The sequence below is a fragment of the Platichthys flesus genome, chromosome 13 (assembly GCF_949316205.1).
Source record: "Platichthys flesus chromosome 13, fPlaFle2.1, whole genome shotgun sequence".
Classification (NCBI taxonomy): Eukaryota; Metazoa; Chordata; class Actinopteri; order Pleuronectiformes; family Pleuronectidae; genus Platichthys; species Platichthys flesus.
The window spans coordinates 17,385,645-17,412,664 of record NC_084957.1 but is presented as its reverse complement, the minus strand read 5'-3'; the positions used below and the strand labels follow the sequence as shown (position 1 = coordinate 17,412,664).

General features: G+C 40.9%; 3 protein-coding genes across 4 annotated transcripts; all 3 read left to right on the top strand.

Annotated features, from left to right (window-relative positions):
* The first annotated feature begins 6,973 nt into the window (after window positions 1-6,973).
* si:ch211-184m13.4 (uncharacterized protein LOC798560 homolog) lies at window positions 6,974-9,301 on the top strand. The gene is made up of 3 exons (XM_062402880.1): window positions 6,974-7,623; window positions 8,127-8,641; window positions 8,720-9,301. Exons 1-3 carry the CDS (start codon window positions 7,230-7,232, stop codon window positions 8,882-8,884), a joined length of 1,074 nt encoding a protein of 357 aa, XP_062258864.1. The 5' UTR covers window positions 6,974-7,229; the 3' UTR covers window positions 8,885-9,301.
* Window positions 9,302-14,364: 5,063 nt separating this feature from the next.
* On the top strand, window positions 14,365-19,478 carry gpr183a (G protein-coupled receptor 183a). Its single transcript, XM_062403356.1, has 2 exons — window positions 14,365-14,480; window positions 16,124-19,478. The coding sequence occupies exon 2, from the start codon at window positions 16,148-16,150 to the stop codon at window positions 17,285-17,287; it is 1,140 nt and encodes a 379-aa protein (XP_062259340.1). The 5' UTR covers window positions 14,365-14,480; window positions 16,124-16,147; the 3' UTR covers window positions 17,288-19,478.
* Window positions 19,479-21,130: 1,652 nt separating this feature from the next.
* On the top strand, window positions 21,131-25,879 carry gpr18 (G protein-coupled receptor 18). 2 transcript variants are annotated; one of them, XM_062403273.1, is made up of 3 exons: window positions 21,131-21,221; window positions 22,050-22,101; window positions 22,372-25,879. In XM_062403273.1, exon 3 carries the CDS (start codon window positions 22,373-22,375, stop codon window positions 23,369-23,371), a length of 999 nt encoding a protein of 332 aa, XP_062259257.1. In that variant the 5' UTR covers window positions 21,131-21,221; window positions 22,050-22,101; window position 22,372; the 3' UTR covers window positions 23,372-25,879. The 2 variants fall into 2 exon arrangements, with proteins under 2 accessions (XP_062259257.1, XP_062259256.1); XM_062403272.1 differs by having other exon boundaries at window positions 22,366-25,879.
* The last annotated feature ends 1,141 nt before the right edge of the window (window positions 25,880-27,020 follow it).

Sequence of the window (27,020 nt, the reverse complement as noted above, 5' to 3'; positions counted from 1 at the left end):
TGAAAAAGCATGGATTCAAATTTGTTCATTTATGTAGTAAATTGCACACATAGTTGCAGTATGATCATTTTGATTTCACATAAAAGATTCGCAGCCACTATTTCTGTTTGGATGTTTTGTAAATCAAGTAAAAGAGCTTCACTATAAGAGTGATGTTTCTAAATATTGTCTTAGAAAAAAATGTGATTTAAATGGTTTAGTTGCTGTCTTGAGGCTAAACCCTGAATTTGTCTTTTCCTTCTCATAACTCTTCTTAAGGACAAGCTAAATTACTTTTTTAAGTCGTAACACTTATAAATGAGATATTTTGTCAAAAGATGGCTTTTCATATCAACTGTTCAACTGTCGTACACTACCATTAAAAGACAGTAATATCAGGTTTTGTCCTTGCATTAGAGTAACCTTAAATGCTCTCAGTCCAGAACTGGGTGCATCAAATCCTGTCACTGTGCTGCTTTTGTCTGAAGTTACAGATCTGTCCAGTTTGAAAAATGATGCTCCCGACGCCAACGATCAAACCACTCAAACTCCCTGAACTCTCTTATCGACCAATCAGAGCTCACCATCTGTGTGTGTGTGTGTGTGATGAGCTCATTACGCTGATGAGTTTATGTACCATGAGGGTTTCTTAGATGCAGGAGAGGGATGGGAGTCACGGCATGGTGATGGGTGTGAAGTCATGAAGGGTTCAAAAGGACACCGGGCCCAGTGAGCCGGTGTGTGTATTTCACAACCAGCCCCTGCAGACAGGGAGGATAATGAGACCATAATGAAAAGACGGAGAGTGTAGATGTGCTTTAAGGCTCCTGTGACAGCAGATAGCGATGTGTCTTCACACCAGCCACGGCCAGCGAAACACCACATCCTCTCCTCATGTCACTGCTCGGGTCTCATCCTCCCATACCAACCAGATGAGGCACGCAGGGTGGAGCCCGTGCACTTGCCTCAGTGGAGCAAGGGGGTTTAAAGGTGTTGGCTGAAAAACAACAAGTAGCTCATCACTAATAAAGGTGACAAGCGTGAAGCAAAGTGTGAACGGAGAGTCTTCACGCGAGCCTGGTGGAGCCGGGGACAGGCCGTGAGCAGGGGCAGGCAGCGGCTGATGCATGGTGGGGGAAGATGGTGATGATGAGAACAGACACGAGCCACATGAGGCCCCCTGACAATGCAGGAGTCCCCCTGCGGTATCTCCAGCAGTGTACTTGTGCACACACACACACACACACACAGATGCATGCATGCAGACTATTTCATTCTAACAACACTTATTTGTATCACAAAAAAACTGCAAATTAAAACTGGAACATGAAATTTAAAATGTTCCATGAACACAAATATTTTGGGCAAATTACTTTCTTTATCATTGCTGGATTATTTTCTGTTTGCGATTTGTAGTCATTGCACACCCTCTAGTGGTGTTATGTGTTATAACAGTTTACTCCAAGAGCCTTGCAACTGTAAATAGAAATTATGATTTATATGCATATATATATAAATAACGAATATAATATGTAACACTCAGTAGAATTCATTCCTCACCCAAGGCCCAACAGTCTCTTTAATGTGTAATATTACTATATTTATCATCATATTATGTTCAATATCATCTACAATATTACTTCCATGTTACTTATGCCTATTCTATTGGTTCCCCGCATACACTTAATATTTCAATGTTCACACATTTCTTGTACTTAACACTCTTTTGTTTTCTTCTATTTTTCTTGTATTGTATATTGTACCCTTACTGCAGTCTTAAAGCAAACTGGCACAAATCTTATCGTATCTTAACTTATCTTATCTTTCTCATTATCATATCTTATCTTCCTTGCATCCTTCCACACATTTTGTATTAAGAATTTATGATACAAAAATTACTTTGTAGTCCAGTAATTTTTGCATAATCCTCCTAACAAACAAGACACAAGATTACAGAAGATATTGCTGCTTCTAAAAACTCATAACCATCAGTTCTCTTACTGCGGAATGGGTCGACACCAGCACAGTGGAGCTGGCTTCATGATCTAAACGGTGTGGGGGAAGTTTCATACACAATTCATTTTGGCAGCAAACAACATCTCAAATTTGGTGAGGCACTATTTGTGGAGCCACGCTGGCTCGTCCACACATGTTGCGGACACCAGAAGTCATTCCCAGTTTGCCTCACCGACACACCGCTGGTCAGCCCCCCTGCGCCACAAGGGTGCCTTTAAAACGATATGCCTTCTGGGGTGTTCTTTTATGGGCTGCTGTTCCACCATTGAAGATGGTATAATTCTCTTCAAATCAGTTTGTCCCCCCCCTCCCTGCTCACAACCCCCCCGCCCGCCCACCCCTGCCTCAACAACCAGAAAAAGGTCACATTTCTGAGAAGTGACTTCCATGCATGTTCCATGCTGGGTCGTCACTTTCAATTTCCTAAGACCTTTCATGTCACACACCCATCAACCCAGAAAACTACAAACACACTATTGCACAAACCCATGTGCACCATTCCAACGTTGCTGGTGTGATGTACAGTGTAATGAAGAAAAAAGACGTTTTCTTAATGTTTTGACTTTTACAACAGAATAGTACCCACAGATTAAATCACTACACGCTGAAGCATTTGTAGGGAGGGGGCAGAGGAGGGTATGCATGAGCAGAAGTGATCATCTCCTTCTTTTCACGTCCCCCCGCGCTCCCGCAGTATTTGACGCCGACAGACCCCCCCAGGACACCCAGTGAGCGCTCAACAAACAACTGTCTTTTCCTTTTCCAGCGCGCTGCTCGGATGGTACGAGATGTTTAACTCTGTGCACAAAATTAATGGAGCATGAAATGCAGGCCTGAAGTGCAGCAGGCTCCTAACCTGCAGGTGACACTGTCTCCATGAAGGACTTATTGTGACCCGGGCGAGCTGTATTATAACCACATTTGACTGGTGACAATTAGTGACCTTTTGACTATCCAGCAGCCATCCATTTCAATTACACCAACCTGGAAGGCTTTGGTGGGCAATCGTGATGAGACACTGTGGCCAGTCGGCTTCTTCTCTACCTTCACTGTTAGCCGGGCAAAACAAACTGTAGCGCTGCTCTCAAACCTTTTTTTCATTTAACATTTCGTGATCATTTTTTTGTGATAATAATTAACAGAAAACAGCACATAGCTCTTATTTTATTTATCCTCTTTGAAGGAAATCATGGATATTTTTTGTCCACAATAGGTTGCACTAAAATTGTCAATAAGTTGTGAACATGCTCTAGAGGAGAACCTTAAAAAATTATAAATGCATTGGTAAATAAATATTTATTTGTAAGGCAAAGTAATCCCTGGATAAATGTATACAAATGAGGAAAAAAGACAAGATATCACGAGATAAAGCAGCTCAGATATCTGTTTACAAGGGACGTAGAGATAAATTATAACAGGAAGTGGACTATACTGTTTATACCGGTCCCATTCACCCATTCACACTGCTCCTCTTTTCTATCATACATTCACACTCTGTCTGATGGAACAGCCATTAGGATCAATTTAGGATTCAGTGTGATGCCGACTGTAGGACCTGGGGATCCGACCACCGACCCACTTTACCTCCCGAGCCACAGCCGCCCCACATGTGGGTTCTAGGGGACATAATATTTGTAATTTATGATTTTTCCTGTGTTAGTACACAGTAAGTTTATCACCACTTAAAACACTATTAAATGCTCAGTATGGAAGATTTAGGTGACAGGGATCTATTGGCAAATATTTAATATAAAATAATACTAGTGATGTTTTCTCTAGAATATATAAATTGTTGTTTTCTTTACCCTAGTATACAACCTTTATATTTAAATACTTTATATTTACTTCAGGACCAGGTCCCCTCTACGGAGGCCGCCATGTTTTTTTCAGTAGCCGTGACAAACTAAACCTCTTTTGACTGATAACTGAAGGTTTCCAGAGGTTATCGTTCTTGTTTGGAAGGGGATGTGGAGTGAGGGGTGTTCAGCTGCAATGTGTATCTTAACCACTAGATGTCACTAAATTGTACACATTGAACCTTTAAACAGAACACATAGCAATTATATCAAAATTAAGGTGCACGTCAAACAGTAAATAGGTTCGTTTGAAAATCCATGGATCTAAGAAGAAATCCTCTGGATGAACTCAAATAAACAATATTTAATCCTATGGAGCTGTATATAGACATCAGTGCTGAAACTCTTAATCCAAACATACAATGTAATTCCATGGTAGACATTCACTGACAACCCAGTTACATAGAACCCTCAGATGTAAAAAGCCAAGATCTTATCAATGCAACTGACCATTTAGTTTGTACAACGCCTGGAAGTGTTTTAAGTTTTTTATTATTATTATCATTACTTTTATTATTATTATTGACAAGATTTCTGTAGCTGCTGTAGTTGTCACTGTGTGTGTCTGTGCACACTGGGAGTCAACATAACCTACTGTTTATCTTTGTGTTTCTTCTTGTGTTACCAACTGAATCTGCCACACTTTTGCAGTTTAGTTCCTTTTATTTTGTCATATCTATTATGTAAGCATCCTGTTTGTACACTGTGATAAAAACATGTGGGCAAACAAGGAGGGTGTGAGAGTTCCTAGCAGAGCATTTTATTTAGTGTCTTTTGTTAGTTTCCATTAAACACACATAGTTACCCCCTGATTCTTCTCTCTTCTGTCCCTGTCTGTAGCAAATGTCAAAATCCAGTTAGTACCTGGTATTTACAGAATATACTCAGGCTGAAGTTCAAGTTTGTAACATGCAAAGCAAGTTGAGTTGTGTTTTGTTTGCTGAAGCGAACCTGCAGCATTTTCCCTCGCCTGTGGCACACTCGTATTGCCACACTTTAACCACCGTGACTTTTCTCAGAATCTAACGCAACGTTTATACATTTTTCAGTTGCGATCGTTCATGTTTCTTTGATGCCTGAGATATAGTGTATGTAGATGTGACAAACTGTTTGATTGTGATTCATTCACACATCATAGCATTTCGAGAGCTTTTTTTTTTTATCAAGAGCCAGCTTCCTCCTGTATCTTCCATCATCAGCTCCATCTCAGGCCTGCCAGCCTTCACCTCAGCTACACAGGGCACAAACTTGAGAAACCTCAGAGGCAGGAGCGTAATATCAAACCTCAACGTATCACCATCTCCAGAACACGCTGCAGACACCAAGTTGTGCAACAGCATGTTCTGTTTTATTAGACTGTTCCTGCTCTGACATTACATTATTACGGAAGCGTATTGCATTCACTTGACGAAAAAAAAAGCTCTGTTTTTCTGAGATAATTGTTATCTAGTATTTCGGTGAAGTTACATTTTGCATGGACGTTTCGCACAGAGCCATTGTTCAGCGGGTAACATGTTACTGTTGCACACTTAGACAGGCTTTTGTTTGCCAAAGTTTCTTGTATTAGCGCCATGATGTAAAGAGACGCTTAAAACTGTCAGACTCTCCTTCTGTATAAATAAAAGTGAACTACAAAAGACTAACAAACTTCATAAAATTCATGGTATGTACTATACATAATCATGTGGTGCAGTATTTATAAAATGTTATTATATTGTTATGGTCTAAATTTCTGAAATAATTATCTCTGAAAAAGAGGGCATTTTAGTGAATGCATAGGCGGACGTACATTACTGACACAAAAGCAACTAGTATAAAGGTAGTGTGAAACCACCAGCGGACTTATATGTCAGATCATCTCAATTGTGAGTAGTAATTATAATTGACTTAAAACGTAGAGTAGTCGTATCTTAGTCATAATCACATTTTGACATAGAGTTTTTGTAGGGTTTTTGGACATCAACACAAGACGTTGATGTCGCAACTGTTTGACGTCACCATGCTCTGTAACATGCAGAAGTGAATCTTCTATTAGCAAGTCATGTAGACCGTTGTTGTAAGGTTTGCACTTACAGTTTCATCACTGGTGGCACCACAAGGTTAAAGATTCATATTTAAAGTGCAGATATGGTTTCTGCTTAAGATATTGTGTTGTAAAGAAAGAAGCATTTGGCTGTTAGCTGGGGTGTGTGTATGATTTTGTGTGTGTGTGTGTGTGTGTCTGTGTGTGCGTGTGTGCGTGTGTGTATGTGTGTGTGCGTGTGTGTGTGTGTGTTTGTGTAAGTGTGTGAGTCACTTGTTCTTTCATGTCTGCAACTTTATCAAATTTTACGAATGACAGTGTAACGTGATAACCAAAATGAAAAGATGAACATATTTGTGCATGACTGATAGGCCTGTTCATTTTTTAATGAAATCTTACCTGAATCAATAACCGATTTCTATATAGTAGCTTTCATACCATATATACAGTATATAAAGATGGACGATGCATCCCCACTTCAAATATCCCGGATACAAAGGCTGTCAGATTGCACATTTGGAGCCAGAGTCTGATTGCAGTCGTCTTCATGGTGTGGAGCCTCAGTATCAAGGATAAATGCACTCCACCAATACGTTAGTCTCAGCCGCCAATCATGATGCTCCACCCAGTTGTTATAATCTTAGAAACTTACTGGAAAAACACAAACCATCTAAACTGAGCAATTTGCAGATACATGTATTTGACATGTACTGAATGTTTTTCGTTTGGACCATCTACTAACATGTTGGAGTCTGGGTTTTATATTCATCCAGCCAGCAGGTGGCGATCAAGACACTTTGGCTCCACTTTTAGGGAGCTGCTATGTAGGTCATCTTTATATAAAGTGCTCTTTAACATCCTTCGACAAGGTAATGATGAGGCAGTGCAAAGAGATAAGAGATGTAAGAATCCAAATGTTACCAAAGGGTGAAACAATACAAATGTAGAGTAGGAAAAAGACAATAAAACAATCCAGAATATTTTTTTAAAACACATACACTGTATTTTTTATATTTTCTGTATTTTTTTTCAATATTATACTACATGTTAAATGTATGGGTGTTATTTGTGCATTAGTGTCAAACTCAACAATCCCCAAAGCATCCTGTTAAGCACAGTGCATGAATTGAGTGCAGGGGTTAGAGTAGGACAACCTTTGGCAGAGGTATGATGTCAGAAAGGAGAGGTGGGATTTGAACACTTCACACAACTTCTTCAGAGGGATTTAAAGTCTCAGTGTTCACTTTGCAACCAGAAGACACTGCAGCAGCATTCACAGTAAACGCACCTCTTCCTGTAAGTATGATGCTCTTACTCCTTTGTATACACACACTATACACACTGTCCTGCTTCAAATGATTGAGTTACAGTGTGGTCCTCTCCCCAGGCTGACAGGTGGGATGGCTGCTGATAACATCACCCAGATCTCTGCCTCCAACTCCCTGAACCGGAGCGGCTGCGACGTGTTTGTGTACCAGAGAGCAGCGGTGGTCCTTTTCCCCATTTTCTACTCTGTGGTTTTCCTGATCAGCGTGTGCGGCAACAGCCTGGTTCTCTATGTGATCTGCCAGAGGAAGCACAAGTTCAACTCCACCTCCATCTACCTGGTCAACCTCGCGCTCTCCGACACCCTCTTCACACTGGCGCTGCCAGGCAGGATCACTTACTACATCCGTCACTTTGACTGGCCCTTCGGGGACTTTCTCTGCCGACTGACCACGCTTCTCTTCTTCGCAAACACCTATGCAGGTAATATCAATGCAACCACGTCTTTAAATCATGTTTAGACATTTATTTTTCCATTCTGAGCAGCAGGATAGACGAGAATAGAGGCTGAGGATATAGAGCAAAAAAAACAACAACTTTAAAATACTTTTATAAATTTATCTGAATGGGACCTCCACCTTCTTTGAGCCCATTTGGCTTCAATGATCTTTGGTTTCTATCTGTGAAATCAATCATTTGCTTTGTCAGGCTGTTCTGTATCTGATAAGTAAGTAAGTAAGTAAGTAAGTAAGTAAGTAAAATGTATTTATAGAGCACATTTAAATACAGCATAACTGACCAAAGTGCTGTACAATGACAAAAAAAGGCAAATAATACAATATAACAATACAAATTAACCTTAAGTACTAAAAACCAATACAAAGTGCAATAACATTCAATAACATTCAATAACAGGAGGCGAACAGTTAGGGGGAAAGGAAGGCCAGGGATTATACATAAGCCTACATCCATTATTCTTCTTCCAGGCATTGGTTTCATGACCTGCATCAGCTTGGACAGGTATCTGGCCATGGTGCATCCTCACCAGCTGCAGTGTTTACGCAGCGCGAGGGTGGTCCGCAGGGTCTGCTGCCTGGTCTGGGCTCTGGTCTCTCTGCAGACAGCTCCCCTGATGTTCCGCAGCATGCTGCGCGAGCACCAGGGGAGACGAACCTGCATGGAGTACTTCACCTTCGAAGGCTCCAGCTCCACTCCTTATCTCCTGCTCCTGGCCTGCGCCGTCTCCTTCTGCTGCCCCCTCGCCGTCATCCTGGGCTGCTACGCCAAGATCAACCTGAAGCTTCGAGCGGCGGCCAGGCAGAGCACGGTGACCGGCCGATCAAGGAGGAACCACAGCGCCAACACCATCATCCTCGTCATCCTCCTCACCTTCATCACGTGCTTCAGCCCGTACCACCTCAACGTCATGCAGTTCATGTCCAGAACGATCAACCACCAGCCATCCTGTGAGGAACTGAGGGCCTTTAAGATGTCCTTACAGGTAGGAAAAATAGTTTTTATTTGACTTTACACATCCTTCATCAGTTTTTCTTCCTCACAATCAGTCCTCTCCCTTTAGATGACGGTTTCACTGATGAATCTCAACTGCTGCTTGGATCCAGTCATCTACTTCTTTGCCATCAAGACCTACAAGAAGCGGGTGATGAGTCTCTTTAAGGACTATCTTTATACTTCCGGTGCCTCCACAAAAATGACTGCTGAAAACAGCAGCAGCAACACCTGAACGAAACCACAGCCGGGTGCTATAGAGATGTGCCAACAAACAGTGTCAGAGAGAAGATTCTCGTTTACTCTGCTACTCTCGCTTTCACACTTTGGAAATAACAGTTACGCATGTAAATATGTGTAGTAGAAAGAAACAGAAGAGAAAAAACAAAACGTTTGAGCCAAATGATGTTTGTATGAGAATTCTGTTTGAAATGTATCGTTAGATATCGATTGCTTTTTCCTTTTTATATGATCTTATTCTTGTTTTTCTTACTCAGTTGTAATATAGGGCAGCAAAAAAAAGTTTTGATAAGCAAAGTTTGTGTGATAAAGGGCTCTTTTCTTGTGCATGTGTTTTCCTAACCATGATTAATACGTTTACTTTTTTTCTCTTTATAAAAACGTTGTGGTCATTAATGCACAGCAGCTGCTTTCACTTCCTTTATGAAGAAAAACTAATACGTGAAGTGGAGTGTGTAATTGAATATAAATTTACTTTATAAACTGCACACTTGTGAACGCAATCTGCTCTCCTACAATCAAGAACTTTATAAGAACAAGATTTCAACTGTTTACATTCTGCGAGAAGTTTGCCAGAATGAGAACACGTTGTGCGTCTCTTTTTCTACAGCCACATCTGAAGTGTGTGTGGGAGTGCGTCGATAAATACCAACACCACTTCCTCACCCACCTTTCCTGCTCCCTCTCACAGGCCTCATTCCTCCTGGCTCCCGCGCCTTGTGGTAGAGCTGCTGCTAAAAGTGTGTGTGTGTGTGTGTGTGTGTGGTTGAGCAGGTGCAGGTGCAGGTTGTCTGTTTATAGTGCAGATTACAGCATTTAAATTTAACTTCTATCGTTTCCTGAGTTTCTGGAAATGCTGCCCTATGATCTTGCAGAAGCAGAAAGGATTGTGCATATATATAGTGTCATGAAGTCGCGTTAAACTGGTCTGAGTGATAACTGGTGTGCGTTGACAATTCATTTGCCAAGAGCCTGATCACAGAGACGAGTGAACCCAAGGTCCCTAAATGTCACTTATTAAGTCAATAAGAGATAATACTATAGGAGAGCTGATGAAGTCTACTACTACTACTACCACTAGCTGTAAAGGACCCCTGATTAACTTCACGTATAAGTTTCATCTTAAAAAAAGATCTGCTTGATAGTTTATTGTGTCTAATCTAGTTTAGCGTTGCTCTGTATTTTTCAAATTCAATTCTGTGTTAATTTGTGTCTTCGTGGCTGCAGGTATAGAAAGTATGGATTTGAGTCTCCACCAAGGAGGTTACATTTTAAACCCAGTCTGTTTGTACATTGATTGGTTTGCATGTTGAATTGTAAATATGGAGCTGAGGAAGATTACGCAAAAGTTACTGGACGGATTACAAGGTTACTTGGTGGAGGGACGTGTAAGATTTAGGTGAAAGGGATATATTGCCAGAAATACAAACATAAAATAATCCTAGGGATGTTTTTACTAGTGTGTGATCATCATCTCTTTTCTTAAGCCTTAAATCAACTCTTAATATTTACATCAGAAGCGGGTCCTCTCTACGGAGGCCGCCATGTTTTTTACAGCAGCCCAGACTGGACAAACTAAAACACTTTTTCAGTTTTTATGACAATTGTAGCCACAGGTTCTCTCTGATGTTTGGAAGGGAAGGGTGAGGTGAGGGGTGTTCAGCTGCAACAGGCAACTCCCACACTGAATGTCACTAAATCTTGCAAACTGAACATTGCATTTCCTCAATTTCTCAATTCAAGGATCTTGATGAAAAGAATCAAGCACATTTATGTACTGATATTTACGAGTGATTGCAATTTGATGCAATATAAGTATCAAAGATCTGTCATATAAGAGAAATGAACGCTTCTTGTGGTGCTGTTACTTTTACCTTCGGTAAACCAATCTATCTGATAATAATCACTTGTTAACACAACACCTCTAGCCACTACTTCTACTGTATGTGCAATAAACTGTTCCTTCTTTTTTATATCTAACTTCATACATTTTAAATATTGGATTGACTCTTTAGCATATTTAAAATTACACAAAATTTAGTTTCAGATGATAAACATGTACTTCTCCTTTAGCTGTTGTATCTGATAGAATTACATTGTTGTCGGTTGCAGGTGTGGCTGCAGGTCAAAAAGACAAATAAGTTGAGGCTTTAGAGTATGTCTTCAGAAATGTCTTGAATTAAAAGAGAATTTTCCTCTGAAAGAAAAGTGAAGACATTGCTGCCATTAAGTGACTCAACGGCGTTGCAGCACAAGTCTTCATGTTCACTAAACAGGTTTCAAATACAAACCTTTGACCTCGTCTCCTCCTCTGTTTACCCCTCTCTGGGTGATCCTCGACAGCTGCAGTACCCCTCTCTGACCAGAAGAGAGAACTGTTCGTCTGGGAGGAGGTGGTTTTATATGATAATCATTAAAAAAGTTATTGAGGAAAGATGATGAATGGTATTTCAAATCCACTTACTATTAAACCTTTAATTTTACTTAAGGGCTCAAGAACCATTTAAAACTCATTTGGCTTAAATCCATGAACTTCTTATGAAGTGGCTTGAGCAGCACTAAATGGAATAACGGCCACATGCCAGTGATTACAACACACCCACTGCTTTACGTGCAGCCAGTTCCTACTGACCCGCTGTGAGAGGTCACTGCAGTCACTTGAACTCAAACAGTTACACTGCAACTATTTGGGGATCACACACCAACACAATGGATGTTGTAATCAAAGCATGATCATGATTTTAAAGTGCATCTACAGGGCTTCACATCTGTTTTGCACAAGGCACAGTTCATCCAACACAGCCAAATACCTAAAGCTCAACAAGACAAAACCACATTTTCTTATTTATTATAAAAAGTTGTTCATATAATTTATGGTTGTTTAAAGTGATGTTTGATTTAGTTTGTAATTGGCTCTTCTGTGTCATAAAAAACCGTTATAAAAAAGTGCAGCAGAAATTAAAGTTGGCTATTAGATGTACATTTTTCCGACACAACATGTTTTTTCTAGAGATAAAGAGCAGCCGCAGAAGTTTCCTGTAGCTCTTATGCAATCTAATCCAAACTGCTTATTGAAAAACAACAGAGAGGGCAGCAATCTTGTAGTAAACTTATACTTGTACCATGTTTAGCAGCAGTTGGATCACTTTTAATATTAAACTACATCCATGATATACAGCTGACATACAGGGTAAAGTCTTGACGTGTGTTTTTGACTTGAAGACCTGTAGACTACATTATGGTATTGTTTTCTCTCTATATCCCGGAGTCTTACATTTGAAATATCAACTTCATTTTACATATTTTGTTATTGTTACAACATGGCTAACCAAATTGGGAAATAGATAATAAATGTAAACTCAAAGCCACGAAAGAGAACTTTTAGCCTAAATGCATTGGGGGCATCATCATAACACTACTTCAGAGTATCTTACATTCATCCACCTCCCAGATAAAAAATAAGTGAAATCAGCGATATGATAACAGACCCCACAATAGAGCAGATCCTTTTTGAAGATTTTATCTCAAAGCCTTCTCTGAACAGGATGTACCAACATTTGTGTCAAACGTTTTTTCTGAGAAATGACGGGTTTTTTTCAACTAACCAACCCTCAGTCTTTAGTTCCTGCATTATAATCGTTATCGAGACTGGGGTCATTGTGTTTTGACACCCCCTACGTCTCCATACGAGATCAGACCAGTCAGCTGTCCCTGGACTCGCCTAAAACGAGACTCGTAACCAGAGCAGACGAGTGGAACAGCTCACCACTCCATATTCCATCTGCCCCCACTCTATCACCCATCATTGATAAAAATCTATTTCCTTTACCTTCTATTCAAGTTGAAAACTTTTTTATCCCAGCAGAGTTTATTACATTTTATTCAATTTCCTTTTATTTTGACCATCGGTATTTTTATGTATTGCGCGGTGCTGTTTTCTTGTTGTTCCTCTTACTTTGTAAAACAACCAAGTTGTTGTAAATGGGCTATATAAATAAAATTGACATTATTATTACTGTTATAATTTCTTCTCTGTTGAATTGAGACCCACATATCTAACAGCAGAGTGCAAAGTTATTATAGGTGCCACTTGTTTTCAAAAAATGTCGGGGGGTATTCAGCCCCATTGTGTGCTATGAATAGCCGTTGCAGAATACCATGCTGCTGTCTGTCAGCGATGGGTGTGATCTGGCCGTCTGAGGCCCGGTGAGTCAGACCCACAAGGCCAGGGCATGGGGAAGTTACACTGCTTCCTCTGCTTGTTTTCAACAAAGGAAGGTTATGGTCATAAAAAAAAACACAAAAACAGACTATGAATTTATTTGTATTTGGCAGCAAATAAAATTACAAACACAAGATCCGGCTCTTTATCGCTGTCTTGCCCCTTGAGAGGGAAATATAGTCAATACTGAGCATATGGATCAATCAAAATAGGATTGAAATCTAATACTGTCCAGATAGATTTTAATAAATATCATCCTGCTTGTGTTGACACAGAGTGTGTACTGCAGCTGGAGTGATTCAAAGGTGTGAAAACCACAGAGTTGGTACAGAAAACCCCAGCTGTGTAACAAACCCTGATTTGAGTATTAATAATATTGATTTATTTCTTTAAGTTAATATGAGAAAACATAAACAAGTTGTTTCTTTCTCCTTTCATGTAGCATCAAAGCTTGACATACTACATTTAAACTTGTCTCTGATGTCTAACTCCAAAGCGAATTTGTTTCTTTTGGGTCTGAACTGAAACCACGTCTCAAACCATGACCTCTATTGTATCTCTGATGTTTTTTGACACCCAATCACAGAATTACCGGTGATTTTGTTCAAAAATATCATAAAAATCATGCTTCCTTCACCAGGGCAACATCTGCCACACACGTGACATTCATCACAAACTCAAGCGAGAGCTTTGTTTTCAGTAAAATCTGTCACTTCTGCTGCTCTCGTCTTTCAGAACGTCATTCTTCAGCTTGAAATGTCAAAACAAAGGTGTTTCTGGAGTGAAGGGGAAGTTCCGAGTTTGGGCTGTCACTCATTTGTCTTTGTCTCGAGGGAGATTTCCCGATTAGTTTTGAATTTGAGTCATGTCAATTTATGCAAAAAAATAGATACGGAGGCCTTGTAGTCAAAATAAGTCTCTTTATAAAGAAAACAAGTTGCAGCCACATCCTGCCGTGGGTAAACACATGGAACAGCAGGTTGCATTGGGCAAAGATATTCTTCCCCCTTTATAGGTCGCACATGCCTCGAAAGGCCAATATTACTAATGAAAATGCGTTGGACACCCTCCAGATTGTGGTTTGCTGAGAGATAGAGAGTTGTAAAGGTTAAAGCAGAGGGCGGGGATGTAGAGACACAAGCATCTGTATGTGAAGGGAGAGAGAGAGAGAGATAAAGAGAGGGAGAGAGAGCTACAACAGGATATTTTGTCACTATGGTTACTGGCAGCATATACGGATCTTGATTTCTGTGTGTCATGTCCTCACTCCTCGTGGCGTGGTGGGGGTGAGTGTCAGGGCAGCTCTAACAGTTGAGACAAACTTTGTTCCATGTTGTCTGGATCCGTTTGAGCAGCGTCCATCCAAGAGGTGAGTTTGTAAAAATATATATGTGTGTGTGTGTGTGTGTGTGTGTGTGTGTGTGTGTATGTGTGTGTGTTTTGTCTCTGACCTGTAACAAGAAGACAACTTTTTAGTTTAGTCATTTAGCTGGTGGTGGGTTGATCCGCTGTACTCTGCAGAATTCTTGAAATCTAGTTTGCAAAAAGAGTGGGAAATAAAACTGTATCTAATCTCATCATCACAACGTTGCAAACGGTATCTACTGTAGTTTGAAATTAATAAAGAGGGTAAAATAATCGGGCAATTTCTGTGCTAAAATACTTATTTATGCCAGAATGAAAGCAACACACCGAAATGAAACCCACAATTTGAGGCAAACCACCTGAAATGAGTCCCATAAGAAAAGAAAAATGTTATTGAGTTTCAAACCTTATCAATTTCAACCTGCTAAATGTAAGTCCATTACATAGTTTTATTGCGATGTTGCATGTTTGCCCTGAATTTGCCCGGAACTGGTTTTTCTCTGCTGCATAAGGAGATAGCCACATGGGGAGCGGGCTTTACTTTTGGCTCAAACAATGTGACTTTCCGACTGCCAGCCATTCTGAAGCAGGGCACCCTTGGGAAGCAGACTTCCTCATTTGCAAGGCCATCTTTCAACACGGCATGTTTTTTTCACAGTTAAAATGTGAGAGTGCATGTTGCAGCTGCATTCAGAATCAGTAAAGCTGCGTGTTATTGTTCACAGACTTCCTTCATCTCACTTTTGGGTTCACAAACACATTTCTGTCCTGTGGGCGTGCATCAGTGGACGACGTGTTAGTAGTTCAGGGGACGGTTGCATTTCCGTTCAAACAACAACTCTTCTTCCCTTTCATCTTCTTGTATCGTCTTTGATCTAATTATATTTAGAAATATTTTGATATTATTGTTCTTTTTACATCAAGTTACATAATAAAAAAAAAAGCTTCATGTGATGAGGGGAAAAAGAGCAACTTTAAAGCTGTTGTTAAACTGAAATTTATTTATTATTCATTTTAACAATGTCATTACTGACAGCAAATCTTAATTAGTGAAAAGCATGCAAGTGGAATTTGGTCCCTGTCAGGCTTTGCTACAAATATCCACAAGGTGGCTCTATACACCACAAAAACAACTTCTATGTCTACGGCACACATTCGACTTACTTAAATGATAATAATATCAATCATGATAATAACATAATAATAATAACAATAATAATAATAATAATCAAAATAAACAGTGTTTATTAAATACTAGAGCTAAATGAAAAGTATATGTAATTTGTCAAAATTAATTTCTATTACTATAGGTCACATTGATACTATCATAAACATCTTTTTTGTAGAAACTATCAAAGCTTGCTACTGTAAAACAAGCACACTAAAGGACTTATTTTTGAGGCACTAGCTGTTTAAGTCGCAGTGGTGATGCAAAATACCGTAACTTCCTTATTGAAAGCGAGTCTCGAACCTGCTCTTGTGATCTTGGTTGAAGAAAAGAGTTTCGTTTAAGCATTGACTGAGCGTTTAATGGGGTTTTACACGTCTGAGTTTCCTTTAACTTGATGCTTAAAATGAAACAGAAATCCAGTGTAAAATCCCTGAGTTTCACCAAAGCATCAACTCACTTTATTTTCACTTTTGCAGCTGCTGTTTCCTACAATATCCAAAATGGGTTCCACTGCTGTGCCTGTGATCTTGACCTCCTCGCCCGCCAACAACAGCTCCACCTGCAATACCCTGTATGACCACCGGGACTACGCCAGGGTCTTCATACCCATTCTGTATTGTACTGTATTCATCGTGGGCCTGCTCGGGAACTGCCTCGCCCTTCACGTCATCCGTCCCAACATGAAGAAAATGAACTCCACCACCTTATACTCCCTCAACCTGGTCATGTCCGACATCATCTTCACCCTGTCGCTGCCCTTCAGGATCGTCTACTATGCTCTGGGCTTCCACTGGCCCATGGGCGAGTCGCTGTGCAAGATCTCAGGCTTCATCTTCTACATCAACACCTACGCAGGGGTCAACTTCATGACCTGCCTCAGCGTGGATCGTTTCATCGCCGTGGTCCTGCCTCTGCGCTTCGCCCGGCTCAGGAAAGTCAGCAACGTGCGCTACATCTGTCTTGCCGTTTGGCTGCTGGTCCTGGGGCAGACCCTCCCCCTCCTCGGAATGCCCATGACCAACGAAGAAGCCGACGGCCACATCACCTGCATGGAATACCCCAACTTTGAGAAGGTCGAGCACATTGCCACTATACTGATTGGTGCTGTCTTCTTGGGTTACGTCATCCCTGTGATCACCATCCTTGTGTGTTACGCCGTCTTATGCTCCAAACTCCACCTAACAGCCAAGAACAACTACTTGACAGAAAGGTCGGGCCGAAGTCGCAAGGTCATCGGCGTGATCTGCTGCGTGTCTCTGGTGTTTGTCGTCTGCTTCAGCCCCTATCACATCAACATCCTGCAGTACATGATCCGCAAGCTGGTGTCGGGCACCGACTGCGCCGATCTCACAGCCTTCCAGGTGTCGCTGCACATCACCGTGTGTCTGATGAACCTCAACTCCTGCTTGGATCCATTTATCTACTTCTTCGCCTGCAAGGGCTACAAGAGGAAACTGAGGAAGCTGCTGAGGCTGCAGGTCAGCAGGTCCTTCTCCAGCGTGGTGAGGACGTCACCCGAGGGCTCCTCCAAGGATATTATCGATGGCAACAAGATCCAACTCAACTGCTCCACAACGGGCACAGCCAGCGACAGGCTCACAGAGAGGAGGATATACGTTAGCGAGCAAAATGACGAATAAGATTTGAGAAATGTTTGCCTCTCAGTGGGACTGTTCCAATCAGGTCTCACACAAACTGATCAGAACATTTATATGGACTCAACCATGTCATCATAGACCCAAAGCCGCCAGGAAATCTGCTGTATTGGATCAGATTAGTTTACAGAATGGAAGACCATGAACATCTCAAGGAAAAGAAAACTGTTTTTGAAAAATAAAATAAGGCGTCCTGTCAGTAAACCGACGAGGCTGAGCATGTTGAAAGTGAACACTGAAGTGAGAAGGAGCTGAAAGAGACGTTGATGAACATGTGCAACATTTTTTTTGAAATCTAGGATTTAATATTTGCGGTCAGACCTCACAACGGATCCATCCTCATCTGTTATTTTATTTTTTCAGGAAGTGAGTCGTAAAGATGGAAGTGAAATCACATTCACACACGTTGAGATTCAGTTCAGTTGTAAATTCTCAGGAAAACCGTTCAACTGTAGGTTTATCATCTCACTATCGGCAGAGTCACATCATCATTTCAGCTGCTTTAGAATTAGTTTGCTGAGGCTAAAATGGACGTGAACACAAACACGATAGTTTACCAAGAAATGAAAATTCACTCATTCTCTACTCAGCCCTCGGCAGAGATAATTATAGTAGATAGTGAATTAGGGGTGGGTGAAGTGTTTGAGTCCACAAAACCCTTCAGTTTCAGGGGTAAACAGCCTTGCAGCCGAATCAATACAACTGAAGTAACTTGCGAGTACTTCTTCAAAAGTAAAAAAATACAGAAAAAAACAAAAAATGCCTCCGTACACTTCCCTGTGGTGTCATCCAAGTAAGCCTCGTCATTTACACTTTGTTTTTAGCCATAATGTCCTGTGATATCCTTCTGATTACTTTTGCAGTTCTCGCGAGATCTTGTAATAGGGTCTTGACTGCCCCCTGGTGGCTATATGCAGTATAGGTCATTAACCCTGCCTCCTCCCTTTTAACAAATGTGACTGGACCAAGCTATAATGTTAAAGTAGATGTAAAATAAATTGTTCTCAAAGATAGTTTCCATCACTTGTCATGGTAGCTCTTATCACACTGATGTATGTCCAAGTGTTCCTGTTCTGGTGAGGATTGTGTAGCTCACTCACCTGAATGACGTGGTGAGAGGTGAGGGCCACACACAACATGTCAAATAGACGTGTCGTCTGTGTTGACTTTAGGTACATGACCCTGATTAAGATGCAGAAATGCCAAGGTGGCTTGTTTAGAAGCTTTACTCTTGTTGTACTGGGACCTTTCACTCCCATGCATCCCACATAGCAGCGTTGTTTTGGACCGGACTTGGCCCATACTGTCAAAAGGCATAATTTCATATGACCCACATACTGTTTCAACCAAAGGTGCCAAAGGTGGCCCGGATTTGTTTTATGCTTGTTTTATGGAACGCTTTTGCGAAAAAAAAGGCCCACATTTGTTTGGAGATATTCACACTGGTGCAACAGGGCTGTCCCATTCCGACGGCTGATTCAAATGCCGCTGACAAATAAAGAGTCCAACAGAAACGAATGGTCCAACTGGTGGATTCCTCCCTGCCCAAATGATTCCAGGATTCATTGTGCTTCAATGACCAGCTGCCATCACAGTTGCCTCTTTGGCAACTGTGATGGCAAACCCCAAAAAAACCTGACAGTATAGAGTTTAGACTATGAAGGGCCATGAAGGCCTCCTCCTCCTCCTCCTCCTCACCCCGGGTCATTATAAGGTTATTCACTTCAATGTTTCAAAATTGAACTCATTGTAAGTGAAACTGTTAATAACTGTTTTTTTTCTGAATTTGTTCAAATGTTTGAGCCTATTAAAATAACATCTGAAATAAAATAATATTTAAAAATGAGTGAGTGTTAAGGGCGGAGTATATGTGTGTCGTTGTGCAATTTTATTTGTATTTTTCTAATTATTTCATTGTGATTAAAAAAAACTGAAGAAATGTAAGCAACCAAAGCTATAGCCTACACTATATATATGACAAATACACATTTTCATTTAAGCTCATGTGATTTTACTTACTTTCTAAATGTTGGCTTTATTTATTTTTTTACCAGTTAAACATTTTGGACAGAATAGACTTAAAGCCGAGCAATGGAAAGTGGCTGAGAGCCCTAAGCGGGAGATCTCCATTCTGAATTCATCTGGAACTTTTGAAATGAGCAAAAAGCACATTATATTTTATACCTTGAAGCATGTGTAGACTAGATCTTTAACTTTGAATTTAATAGCAGGATATAATCATTTGATGTCATATTCTATAACAGTGTATCCTATAAATGTGTGAACTGAATCATTAAGACTTTTTACTTTACAACTAAGAAGAATGTAAGGTTTGAGCAAATGTTTTTACAATGGATTAAAATTTCATAGAATTATATGCAGTGAAATCGATCGATCCATGAATAAGAATAGACATTTGGCACTTAGTCAGTTTTGTAGTATCCACCATCGACCTCTAGAGGACAGTGTAAAGCAGGATAATGAGGTAAAGGTTAAGGAAGTAAAAACGTCTTTGACAGACATCAAGCCCCTAATCTCAAAAATGACAGACGTAAAAAAACAGGAGCAGCTACTTATTTTCCTTTATAACGTTGTCAGTTGGACAACAGACAAAATGTAAATACTCAAAAAAATCCAGTCGAAGATAACAAAAGTCTGAATTTTACCCAATATTGTCTTGATATAATGTTCTTAACACATATATTATATCTTCTAATCATTGTATACAGGCTATTGTTTATCATGGAGTGGTGAACTCACTGAGGCAACCACCTGACAAGTAACAAGGAGATGAAACATCACAGACTGTTGTCATAACAACATCTTGCAATGAGCACAAAGTACCATCTGCTGTGAGATTTTTAAGACACATCGGGAGGATGAGCCGATAGATAATTATTTCCCGGCAATAAGAATCCAACTGGATGAGCAGCTTCCGTACGAACACTGTTGTGACAATCGGGGGGGTACAAATCACGTAGCAATCATGGAGAGAGGTGTCAGAGAGAAGGGCAAATCTGAATCAACTGTACAAAACAGACGTCACCTTTTAAAGAGGTCAATCAGACGGTGGCGAGCCGTCAGAAGGCACGAGCAGGAAATTACACGAGTCGTGGCAAAGTATGATGTACTTCCTGTTTGGAATGATCTATAATCGGAATGAGAACTAGCAGTTGGGCGATCAGGGCGAAGAAGTTTTGATTGCACAATGTTCTCTGAGCCAAACGTCCTAATTCACGGCTCTAACCAGCTCGCACACACACATTAATCACACACGTTCATCTGTATTCACTCCAGGTCCGGGCTGACCTTGAGCATTTCACCTGAGGTATGCGCTTTGCATCCATTAAGTCGACGTGGTGTAAAACCATCTCACAGCATCAGCGTGAAGTGTCTATTACCACCATCTTATTTCCTGTTTATATGGCAACTGCCTCAACATCCTGTTTTTAATTACTTCTCTCCAGCAGCAGATGCTTCTCACAGCAACCTGCTGTGGATTACTCCCCTGAGAACTAATGTGCTGTGACAGACCCCACTTTTCCAATCAATAACTCGCCCTAAATCTGCCATCTCTCTGCCTGCCAAACACACTCCCACTTCTAATGGCACATCATTTTCTTTAAGGGGGTGTAATTGCAGACTGTGGAAAGCTGTAGCCCTTTTGTGTTCCAGCTACGTAGCTACTGTAAAGGAATCTGAAGTGCAGACGCCACTGCAGCCCACGGCCGACACAGGAAGTGATGGGGGCTTTCACACCGTGCTCGGTCTCACCACGGTTTCCATCACATCTCCTTTTGAGAAATGAGCATTCACTTCCCTGTTTTGTGCAGTTAGAGCAAAGTGCTCAGATAAATTGCGGCGCTGCTTCGTGAACCTGTTGGTGCAAGTCTGATAAGGTGTTTGTGTGATTTCTGTGGTAAGTTCAGTTTTTTATTGTTCAGGGATGGTGGCCTGATCAGTGTGGCCTTCAACATGGAGAAAAAAAGGCGATATCTTAAAGCTATTTACTATCTGTGTGTATCGATGCTGGGTTTTTGTACAAATTGATGTAAACCAACTCGTTATTTTATTCTCACATTCATATCCACATTCACACATATACGTTGATTTCATTAGTCGACTAAACGAAGCGTTTTAAATGCAACCACAAAAATCTCAGATCTTGAATGAAAAGGAGCAGATAGAACAATAATCTTGTATAATCTATAAAAAGACTGATTGGTAAAGCAAATAACTCAATATAATTAAAATATGAATACGATAATGATCGCCGTGATGATGATCATGTACAAAAGTGAAAGACAGAAAGTACAGTTTCAGAGGGGAGGACATGTATTTTTAAATGTGAACCACAGAAGTCACATGATTTCTCATCAAGCGCAGAGAAAGTTTCTCGCATGTAAGGATCTCACTTCCACATCTATACCAGTAACTCTGATCTTTTTTATATGCATGTAACTCATACAATAACATATATTTATTTGTTCTATTTCTTTTTTAAGAATGATCTATTTGCCCTAGTCTACCTGTGTTTCACTTTTAAGGATATATGTTTTCAAAGTTCTGTTTTAAGCTTTAAAACACAGATACATAACTTCTAGTTATTTCAACCACACTGTTCCTTCTTGAAACCCAGTTATTCTCAAATCAGTTTCTTTCAAATACAAGAACAGTGTTTATTGTACTTTTGCTGAAAATAAATCCCAATATTAAATACCTTTTTAATGTTTTTGTTTTTTTCAAGATTTCAATCGTGTATGGACACATGAGTGAATATTTCCAAATCATGTTCAAAAGTAAGTTGTAATATACATTTTTTTTCTTCAAATTTGTTGTAATTTGATATCAATATATCAGTCAAAAGATTTATTCAATGAAGACATCTTTAACTTTTTAATGAAATATTCGGAGAGCAAATGTTAAGTTATAGAATTACTTATTACAGACTTGATTGTCTGTTTAAAACATCAAATTAAAAATTGTTAAGCGGAAACACACAGTGATATTTTACTATAACAAACATTCATGAAAACCATTTTCTTCCTGCTGACTTGTGTAAGTTTCAGTATGAAGCTGGATCTGAACAGCTCCAACATGTCTGTGGGGTCCAGTGCTGAGAGGCCTGAGCAGGGGCCGGTGGAGTACCGCCTGGTCGGTCTCATCTTCTACTGCTTCATCTTCATCGTCGGAGTCATCGTCAATATCACCGCCCTGTGGGTCTTCTCTCTCACCACCAAGAGGAGGAACTCGGTCACTGTCTACATGATAAACGTGGCGATGGTGGACCTCACCTTCATCCTGCTGCTTCCCTTCAGGATGGTCTACAACCACCAGGACTACTGGCCCTTCGGAGATATTTTCTGCCGGGTCATGGCCGCTCTCACCATCTTCTACCCCTGCATCGCTCTTTGGCTGTTTGCTCTGATCAGCGCTGACCGCTACATGGCTATCGTGCAGCCAAGGCATGGCAAGGAGCTGAGGAACGTCCCCAAGGCCGTGGTGGCGTGTTTGGGGGTGTGGCTCATGACCTTGGGCTGCACCGTCCCCCTGCTCTTCTCCGAGCACGACCCCGATCAAATCTCCAACTTCACCACCTGCGTGAAGATGCAGGACATTGTCTACTTACGCCACGACAATGCTGTCAACTTTGTGCGACTCATCTTCTTCTTCCTGGTTCCCATCTGTATAATGCTAGGCTGCTACGTCGTCATCGTGGACAATCTGATCCACGGCCGCACCTCCAAGCTCAAACCTAAAGTGAAGCAGAAGTCCATCCGGATCATCATCACGCTCATTATCCAGGTGTTGGTGTGCTTCGTGCCTTTCCACGTGTGTTTACTGCTCCGTTTCATAGGGACGGGCCAGGATGGCGGGTTCAGCACGTGGGCGGTGTTCACCACATTCCTGATGAACATGAGCACCGTGTTGGACATTATTCTGTATTACATCGTCTCCAAACAGTTCCAGGACCGAGTGATCAGTGTGATCCTGTACAGGAACTATCTGCGCAGTGTGAGACGGAAGAGCCGGCACACGATGAGCAACGTGACCAGTGCCATGACATGAAGCGGCCGTCGAACACCGCACATATATGGGCTCTGTGGATTCCCGCAGCCAAATGTAACACTGCGTGTATCGCCCCAGTATAGTTCATTATCCAAAGGATCAAAACTTGCAATTAATTTCCGAGGTGTGATTTACACTCACAGTATGGGAGTGCTGCTGTTGTGGCAAAAACATCTGTGTTCGGAGCTGATTGACTCACCCATGAGACTTGAGATTTTTTTTCTTGTGCAGCTCTGCTCTGGCACACGCAGCGTCGGAGCGAGTGGCTCAGGTGTAACAAATGCAAGCGGAAATAAAGGCGGTGATGGTTTAGATAATAGCCCCCACACAGTATCTCAGTGTTTGGTCTGACTCTGTGAATAGATACTGAAACCCTCCTCAGCCTCCTCACTATGTCGCCTGACAACCACCAAGGGTCTGACAGCCTCCACAGCAGCCTACAGGAAACAATGGTGGGTTTCTTGTGTGATCTCTTCCTGTTTGGTCTGTACACCATGTTTTTTTATATATATCTTCAGTGTTGCATCATGGCCATGGAGTAAATATAACATGTAAAATCTATAATTGCAACACATACATATTTAAAGTTGCTGAATTTATTGACCAGGTGATGGCAGCATGGCACAGCGAGATCCCATCTCTCTGCCAGAGCAGGATTGACGAGGAGAGGGGCTGGATCCTTCTGTGTCTTGTGCAGAGTTACTTCTCCCTTTTTGGTTTCTGCATGTTGTTACATCTCAAACGTCTTCACGAGAGCAAATCTTTCGTTTGTCTCTCGATGCCGTCGACGCCTAAAAGAGAAGTTAACTACATCCGTAACGGCTCCCTCCACCAGGACTGAAGTGTGTTTATGGTGCACTGCGAATCATATTGATTAGATGCTAAATGATTCAGTCCCTTGAAGTGCATTTACAGTAACATCCTCAAGAGATGTCAGTGAGGTTATCTGCTAGATTTAGAGCAACCTCCACCTTAAGAGAGAAAACTCCGTTCTGCACCGGGATGCTTTCATGTCGGGTCTGCAGGAGTTAGAAGCAAGATCCTGAAATATCCGTTTATCTAGCTACTAAGGTACAATCAGCTTTATGAATGTGGACTGTGCATCTCGCCCTTGATTTGTGTATTGATAATGACCCTTTAAGAAGTGCAGTTCTGAATTTGGTGCCATTTGGACCCGTGATTTGTTCAATACTAATAAAGAAAAAGGATAAACAGCTGACCAGCACTCTGCAGGAGTTTGGTTTCTCAAATGACAGAAGGGCTAACATGTACTGGTCTTGATGTCTTGTCTGTGTAAAAAAAAAACATCTCAGGAGCTAAGAATTGATTTGGAGTTGCCAATTTCTAAAATAATCAACTTAGTGTGTCTTTCACAGCAACACAGTCCTAACTGGATTAGACAGTGAGTCAGTGGAGCTGAGTAACTACGTAGTGTCTCAGACAATTAGGAAGCCGCCGTGTCGGTGGTGTTTCTTAAAGTGAGTCTGGTTTTATGCGTGTTAAATTCTCACGTCTTTACAAGCAGTTAAATTCCCACTGAGATATGTCAGTGTGCCACAGCGGTAAAAGGACAAACTGCACTGAGAGTCCATATGTTTCCTGATTGGTTCACCCAATGTTCATATGCAAGAAAGGACCAGGGCACACAGAGGAAGTAGATTTACATCGCGTTTAACGGGACGAGGCAGACTCCGACGTTTCCATCTCACACGGAATTCTGGGAAGTGCAGTTCATCACGCGATGATAGCTTTATTGGCCGGCGGACTCCGAGTGGATTGATGACCGGGGGGGTCAAAGGTCAAATGAAACATCAGAGGGTCATCTATCTGTCCCACCTGTTAGACATCAAAGAAAAACCAGCCGCGCCGCTCACAGCAACTGGCATTTAAAACAATTAAGTTTCCTGTCAAGTCCCTGTGATGAATTATCCGGAAGCTTTACCAGCTGTAATTCTAAATCTTCCCAACAAGTGCCTTTGTTGTAGAGAAATTAATGAAAACAAGATTGTCTTTCATAGGAGCTGATCTAACAGCGCGGCAGCCAGCTGCTCTTCTTTGGGAATAAAAAACAGTCAGCATTAAGCACAGCTCAGACAAAATACTCTCTTTTTTTTTTCTCCCCTACCACTCGTGTGGAAAACAAATCAGGCGGCGAGCACAGTGGCCATCTGTTTTGTTATTTGATATGTGTGAATACATGTTGTAATGACTTTGTTTGTGAATCACTCTGCGCGGCAGAACACACGAGAGCTCTCGAAGTGCTGGAGTGTTCAAAGCTAATCATATAATTGGACACAATAGTCGATGACAAATGGAGACGCTCGGAGCCAGCCAGCTGGGGAAGTGAATATGTAATCATTGTAAAATCATATCATTTTTGCATATTTGAAGACAGCTTAATAGAGTTTGCATGTCAGTACACTATCAAATAATGATGACAGTGTGTCGCTGCATTTGCTTTCCTGATTTGTTGGACTATTACTTTCCTATTAAACGCGATTCTGAAGAGTTTGTTTCTTCTATGTTCATATAATGCAAATATATGTATGTATACACACTATATGATATGGGTGCGTGTTAGTGTGTGTGTGTGTAGTTTGGCAAAAGTGAATGACTGTGTGCATCATTGATCGAATACTACAATGGTAAAGGATTTGGACTCATTTTTAAAGTGGATAGCCACAAGTTATATATAAACAGTTAAAATCAATAGTTATAAGTACAGGCCAAATGGTGGAAAAGGTAAAAGTTTTAGATAAATGGTTTGAAATCGTTACCCAGTGAATGAATGGATAAAACAGTTAATTAAAAGTGATTAAGAATTAATGGTTGAAGGCTAATGGTATTAAAAAAACAAATGAACAGTTGAATGAAATGTCCTGCCTAAGCCACATCTGGGGGGGGGGGGGGGGGGGGGGGTAAACACTGACTGATCAACATTGTATGAAAAAGATGTATGAAGAAAAAGAAAGTGACATAATTAATCATATAATTTATAGTTTCCTCGGCAAAGGTTGGTATGTTTTCATCTAATTTTGTTTGTCAACAGGATTACGCAAAAACCACTGGACAGATTATCACGCTAATGTGGAAAGATGAGATTTGAGTCAGGGAAGGACATGTGCAGATCCAGATCCAGGAAAGACAAACTCACTTTCTTTGTTATTTGTCTGAATTTCTTAAGAAATGATACAGAGCTCTTGATGAAATATTTCTCTTGATGAGATAAGGCATATTTAGGGAGTTTAGTAAGGTTTGGAGTTAAATGCAGTTTTAATTTAAGGAGACTGGGATGGACTGGTATTTCCCAGGGCCAATGAAGGTCCTTAGAGAAGGATCCCTCACTTGAGACGCTTTTAGGTCTCTGGATTATTTCCCCATTAAAAGGATTTAAAATTTTCCTCACTCTACTGTTTATAATAATATAATCTATAAGGCAAATTGTGAATATGGGCTAAACAGATCAAATTTATTGATTTATTGAAATTAATCCAGTTTGATATTTAATGACATTAACATAATTAGTGTTGGGTCAATGGAGGGATACCAGTTAAGTTGTCAGACCATGAGCTCTAGTCCAAAGTCCACAAGGCAAGCAATCTAAGTCTCCTTACCCTGTCTAGTGCCCATGAGCAAGGCACCTTACTCC

Coding starts and splice junctions, on each gene's coding strand:
- gpr183a (XM_062403356.1), top strand. CDS start 16,148: ATGGGTTCCACTGCTGTGCCTGTGATCTTGACCTCCTCGCCCGCCAAC.
- gpr18 (XM_062403273.1), top strand. CDS start 22,373: ATGAAGCTGGATCTGAACAGCTCCAACATGTCTGTGGGGTCCAGTGCT.
- si:ch211-184m13.4 (XM_062402880.1), top strand. CDS start 7,230: ATGATTGAGTTACAGTGTGGTCCTCTCCCCAGGCTGACAGGTGGGATG. Junction 7,624..8,126: donor CTTCGCAAACACCTATGCAG/GTAATATCAATG, acceptor TTCTTCTTCCAG/GCATTGGTTTCATGACCTGC. Junction 8,642..8,719: donor CCTTTAAGATGTCCTTACAG/GTAGGAAAAATA, acceptor CTCTCCCTTTAG/ATGACGGTTTCACTGATGAA.